Source organism: Homalodisca vitripennis, chromosome 3, assembly GCF_021130785.1.
Source record: "Homalodisca vitripennis isolate AUS2020 chromosome 3, UT_GWSS_2.1, whole genome shotgun sequence".
Classification (NCBI taxonomy): domain Eukaryota; kingdom Metazoa; phylum Arthropoda; class Insecta; order Hemiptera; family Cicadellidae; genus Homalodisca; species Homalodisca vitripennis.
Window position 1 is genome coordinate 144,140,899 of NC_060209.1, and position 6,423 is coordinate 144,147,321.

At 33.1% G+C, this 6,423-nt stretch overlaps 1 protein-coding gene across 3 annotated transcripts in view; it reads left to right on the forward strand.

Moving 5' to 3' along the window:
* Positions 1-5,217, forward strand: part of LOC124357617 — a 29,672-nt gene extending 24,455 nt beyond the window's left edge. For all 3 annotated transcript variants that reach the window (XR_006921956.1, XR_006921957.1, XM_046809559.1), the window contains one exon: positions 3,126-5,217. Coding sequence is in view for 1 of the 3 variants with exons in the window: in XM_046809559.1 (XP_046665515.1) it covers positions 3,126-3,163 (38 nt within the window). In the remaining 2 variants the exon portion in view is untranslated. The remainder of the gene's footprint in view (positions 1-3,125) is intronic.
* Positions 5,218-6,423: the final 1,206 nt, after the last annotated feature.

The window sequence follows — 6,423 nt, forward strand, 5'->3', positions numbered from 1 at the left end:
TGCTGGTACCGTGAGAAAAAGTCGTAAAGGCCTACCAAAAAACCTTTTAAAACAAAAACTTAGTAAAGGTGAAATGGTTTGCTCCGAAAATAAAGATGGTGTATTGTTACCAAGTGGAAAGACAAAAGGGAGGTACACATGCTTTCCACATTCCATAGGCCGGAGTACGTCGTCCTTGACCAAAAAAAGTTGGAGGGCCAAATGTAATGAAGCCATTAGTCATCGTTGACTACAATAAGGCGAAGGTTGGGATAGATGTATCCGATCAAATGTCATCATATAACACTGCAGTACGGAAGACAATGTGTTTGTTCCACAAACTAGCTGAAGAACTTCTTCTTGGAACTGCAGTGGTAAATAGTTGGTTGGCCTACAATAATTTTCTTAACCACACTACATCTCATAATAAAAAAAACAAAACTTAGTCTCTATCACTAAGTTTAGAGAGGAATTGGCCTGTTCCTTGATGAACGTGCAGGAAGAGCCACGCATTCCAAATGTGACCACTACAGAGCACCACTACCTGACGTCATCTGCTTTTGTTGGTGGAGGAGTACAAAAACGCCGACAAAGAAAGGTGTGCAAGTTGTGCTACAAAAATGTATCAGAGGAAAAAGGACGTAAGGTAGCAAGAAATTTGACACAAGTAACTACGTTTTGCAGTGAATATCCAGAAAAACCATTTTTGTGTGAAACATGCTTCAAAATTATACACAAATAGTATATCTTCATTCATCTTTTGTATAGGGTAATTTTGTATTTACTTATTTTTCTTTACTTATAAGATTAAATTATTTGAATAGTAAGGAAGGCAAAAAATATGAAAATAAATAAGATACAACTTTTTATTTACTACATTTACTTTTTGTGAAACTTATGAAATAAATCTCTTTTTACTGTAAAATAACAAATCATATATTTTATTCTTCCTGGTAGCAATAATAAGGCTAAAACCTTATTATTTTATATTCTAACACCGATAAAAATACCCGTCGGGCAATGTGGCCCGACACAAATGTCCAATGTAGCAATCTCATTCATATCACTAATAACAAAAATAAACACAACAAACAACGTTCTGTTAGTAGCAGAACTCTTCATAGTTCAATCAGTTTCAGTTTGAGTCGTCAGGGTGCAGCACAGGCACGAAGGTAATCAAAATGGCAGGTACCGTCATTGTTATGCTGTCGGGCCACTTTACCCGACGTGCAATCTCTTAAAGATGTAGAGCGTCGGTCCATTTGGCCCGACGTGGCAGCTAATGTGTTAAGAAAGTGAAATTTGTCTGAGTAATACATTTATTTTACTACTTTAATATATGTAAAGTGAATCACACAATTCACAAAACAATGTATTGTAAACATAGCCATCTATTGATCTTCTATTGTGATTTTTGATCCAATGTTAGAATTTTTTACAATTTTATGAAATTAAGCGCAATTTAAAAATAATATAGATATTAATATAATACAGGGTGGTTATAAATTATTGTACACATTTTAAGATTGAATAAATAAATAACCAATCAACTTAAAACATGGAAATTGTTTTATTAAATAGCAAATTTAAAACAGTTTTATTACCAATGAAGGACAAAAAGATTACTGTTACTCATACTTTTACAAGGAAACTAAACTAATTCCACGTGCTCTCCGAGGTTTGCACGCAAAGTTTGTAGTCTAAATTCAATTCAACCTCACACCATGTGTTTCTGAGCATTGCTGGAGTTATGCTTCCAATAACCTCTCGAACTCTATTCTTGAGTTCCTCAATATCTTGAACTTTTTTGGCGAAGACTCTGTCCTTGACATAGCCCCACAAAAAAAAGTCTAAGGGTGTAATGTCTGGGGAACGTGGAGGACAAGGAATTGGACCATCCCGTCCAATCCAACGACCAGGAAACGTGTCATTTAGGTAGTCACGTACTATCTTACCCCAGTGTGGAGGGGCACCATCTTGCTGCCAGTAAACATTTGGTTGTCTATGCTCAATTTGCGGTATTGCAAAAAGTTCAAGCATGTCGAGGTATACCTCTTTAGTGACTGTCGGTTCTGCAAAGAAAAAGGGTCCTATCACTTCATCTATAGTCAATGCACACCAAACGTTTATTTTAGGACTGTCTCTTTCTTGTTCTCGAACATTATGAGGATTTTCAGTACCCCAAATCCTACAATTGTGTCTATTCACCTTACCAGAAACATGAAAGGTTGCTTCATCAGAAAAAATAAACTTTTTCAAGAAATTGCTTTCTCCAATGTTTATTGTTTGTTCTTCGAGGTCAAGTAATCTAACAGCAAAATCGTAGCGTCGAGGTTTATCGTTAGGTTTTAGTTCATGTAATAACTGAATTTTGTATGGATGGAGCTTAAGGTGTTTATGCAAAATTTTTAAGACTGTTGATCGAGGTAATCCTAATTCCAAACTTGCACGCCGAGTAGACTTACCAGGGCTCCTCGTAAACAATTCTCTTACTTGATCAACAATAGCTTCAGAAACTGGAGGTCTACCAGCACCTTTTCTATGTTGGACACTTCCCGTCTGTTCAAACTGCCTATTCCAGCGTTTTATAGAATTGTTACTCGGAGGATTGCGGCCATACTCTAAACGAAACCTTCTTTGAACAGTTATTACAGATCTGCTTTCATGAAACCAAAGAACACACCTTGCTTTTTCTTGCACACTAGCCATTTTGATACTGAGGTTAGTTTAGTGTTTGTTTAGTCAACTGTAATTAACAGCTGGTGTGGAAAGATCCATTGTTGACCAGCTGACTATGTCACAACACAAGTCATTAAGAAGAATCATACCTTACACCCACAGTTTAAGTGACATTTTTACTTTCTTTTTATAACTACTTTTTATAATTATTGTAATGTGTACAATTATTAATTTTCAGTCAGTATATAAAACTGTTTTAAATTTACAATTTAATAAAACAATTCCCATGTTTTTAAGTTGATTGGTTGTTTATTTTTTTCAATCTTAAAATGTGTACAATAATTTATAACCACCCTGTATAATAATAATAATAAACACTAAGTCAACATCTGTTACACTTAAATAATTCTCATAGTGCATCTGAAACATCTTCCTGATATAAAAGTTAAAACCTGTTTATGTTCCAGAATGTACACTTGATGAAGATGAGGAAGGAAGAAGATAATCAATTCGTAATACCGGCCACATTATAGCCAAATGTTCCTAGTCATCATGTTTAACTGACCAGTATATAATAACTTTATAGATAATTTTAACTCAGTATCTAGGAGTTAATTTTTAATTGAAAAAATTACTGAATTTGCCATAATCGAACATTTTTAGGATCGTTAATTATGTTGTTTTTTTTTTCAAATGATTTTCTTCAATAATGAACTGAAACAAAGGAATGTGAAATGAAATTAACACATTCATGCTCAGTCAACTTCAACATTTAATGGCTAACTTATATTGAACATTTTTTGTTTACTTAGGACAGTAAGATGAGGAAACCCCTCATTGGATTTATAAAAGGGCCCTTGCGCTGCTTCCGGAGTTACAGAGGATAATCAGAACAGGTAACATTAGGGGTAGGGACTGTCTTCTGTCAAGATCAAATGAGGGATAACGGGCAATAACTCGGTATTTGTCACTTTGCAAAAAGAGAAGTTTTGCTCTATTCTAGTCAAAGCAGGCAGTGGAGACCCGGGGGAGACAATACTTGCTCATATGTATACTAAAAAAAACCTTCAATATCAATGTTACATGAAAAATATTTTCAAAGTAAAATAGTTGAAATAAAATATTTTTTGTCGTAAAAAAATTACTTTATTACAATTAATCAATAATTAATATGTCAAAAATTAAATTCTGACAGAATGCCTTACTGCAGTCGCTTTCCAAAATAAACACTGCATTAAACTATAGAATTGTTTATATGCATGGAAAGTTTACAAAATGTGCTAAAACTTTTATTCAAAGTGTTTTGTTGGATTGTACATATTTTAAAACTAATGTGGAAAATTATAAAAAAAGTGATAACATATTTGTAATTATGTATTAAACCATCAAGTTTTTTAAAGCAAGTAATATGACATTATTTGTAGACAATTGAATATGAAAAATAAATCTCAAAAGAACATATTTGTACAATTGCTATTTACAAAGATATGACATGTGAACTAAAATTTTACAATGCCTTATGGGTGGGAGGGATGCAAGAGTGGTATGGATGGAGACTTTCAGTCATACAATTGTCTACATAATAGTAGTCAATGGGGAAAAATTAGCTTTATAATAAATTTTCTTCTAAAAACCAAACATTGTCTCGATTATCAGTTGCTTTATTTCCTGTGGTTATCTACGCGTCACATCCTTAAACTTTTGACGCGAATGATGTTTTCTCCATACACACCGCACATTCTCTGATGAATTCTTACTGCACTATTTCATTCGGCAGTAACAAATGATGTAGTGACGAAGATTTTTCATCGACTATTGCGCACATTGCAAACCTGTCAGTGACCGTTATGGTGAGGGATTGGAGGTTTAACAGCCCTCATACCTATATAAAAAAGTTTGCTAATGCTCAGCCATATCCCATGGACATGCACCATTATCAAACTCAATGTTGCATATGTAGAAATAAAGCTTTGTGGATAGTTTTAAGTCAACATGTTAATTCATTCTCAAGATATTGTGTGGACAGACAGATATAATGTTTTCCAGCCACTCAAATAAAGTCCTTTCATGTTTTTAACATATTTTTAATCCAGTGGTGTTTTTTAATTCGTAAATCCATGAAAACCAGTTACTGAAGAATATTCAAGAGTTCAGCAAGTGATAATATTGCTGAGCATGAATGTACTAATTTTATTAATACAACCCAATAATAAAACAACTTGGATGTGTTCAACCCAATAAGTTATAACTACTTAAATAAATATTAATAGAAGCATGATTATTTTATTAAGATGTTTACATTTGTTTATTCTATATTTTTATGAAAGTTTTACTTTTATTGCTGTATATATTTTATCAGATAAATTTCTTGTTACCGTACCAATAATTTTTAACGCTAATATAACCAAAACAAAAAGTTACCATTAGTTTTTTCATTATATTTGTTGAGCTATTATTGTAATATAAATATTACAGTTGTACTGGTTTTGTTGTCCCACCACATGAAATGTGCGTAATCAATCCAAATTTGATTAATTAAAATATTTTTATTGAGTTAAAGAGCTTCTTTATTCATAGTGGTAGTATAACCAATATAAAAAATTGAAATCAACCTCTTCATACTTTATCAAGTGTTAAAAAATCTATCAAGAATTGTAGAATGGCAAAATTAACACTTGAACAGAATCTTTCGAATCAGTTTTTAAAATCAGGGATGGCCACTCAACCAGGAAATTCAAAAAACTGGGAAGAAACCGGGAATCTCTAGTAGAACCGGGAAAATCTCAAAAGGAATTTTTCTGTCCCTTAGAACTTATGAAATCAAGAAATAATTTGACAGCTCCTTGATTTCCCAAACATTGTATTTTAAGTGAAGTTATCCGTAAAACTCTGAATCTAGATTGACCAAGAGTTGGTGATGAGTAGCCAAATTGTTTTTACAAAGTCCGTGGACAGCACATGGTTACTGCAGTATGTGTGATCGCTGATGAGTTCACAAGCCCCACCTGACACCAGTTAAATCTGTAATGTAGAGCAGTTTATTTTGATTAGTTCTACCTCTATGTCGCACTAAGCTCACTAAACATGTAACGATCCGTCTAACGATTAAAGTCGGCCAATCGATCGTCTTAGTATGGTCTGTAAAACGACTTTTGTCACACACGTTATAATTGATTGTCAGATTACATAGGTTAAAACAAAAAAATTAGGTTTTGTTTAAATTTGTGGGATGTATGAATTCTCAACACTTGTCAATTTTTGTTGTCATTCTCCGCATACAAGATGATCCGCTGGGCAATTCAAACTGTTCAAACAAAATTGTCCAACTGATTGTTACGTGTATAATATGCCTTATGTCATTTTCTTTCATAGTCCATGACTACACTTCAATGAACATCTTGTGACTTGAACCACAATAGCCTTTCGTATATTTCTTTACTTTATAGTTTCTGAATTGTATCTGAATCTGAATCTGAGTTGTGTTACTGTGATGAAATGAAAAATGTCTTTATTAGAGGCAAAGTTAGGACTATAAAGTCATCTCTACCACTTAACCTCAAAATGATGGTGTGATTTTATTCTTGTGTTATCTTAAGGCAAACAAAATATTTAACAGCCACTAATTAGTTGATTATGGTATCACAAATTATTATTATGAGGTCGCAAATTTACCACTATTCTGGTAACTTCCATAGCAAATAACTTTCTTATGCATTCTTCGTATATTGGTTCATAGTGTGATATATTCGGAGCCACACTTTATTG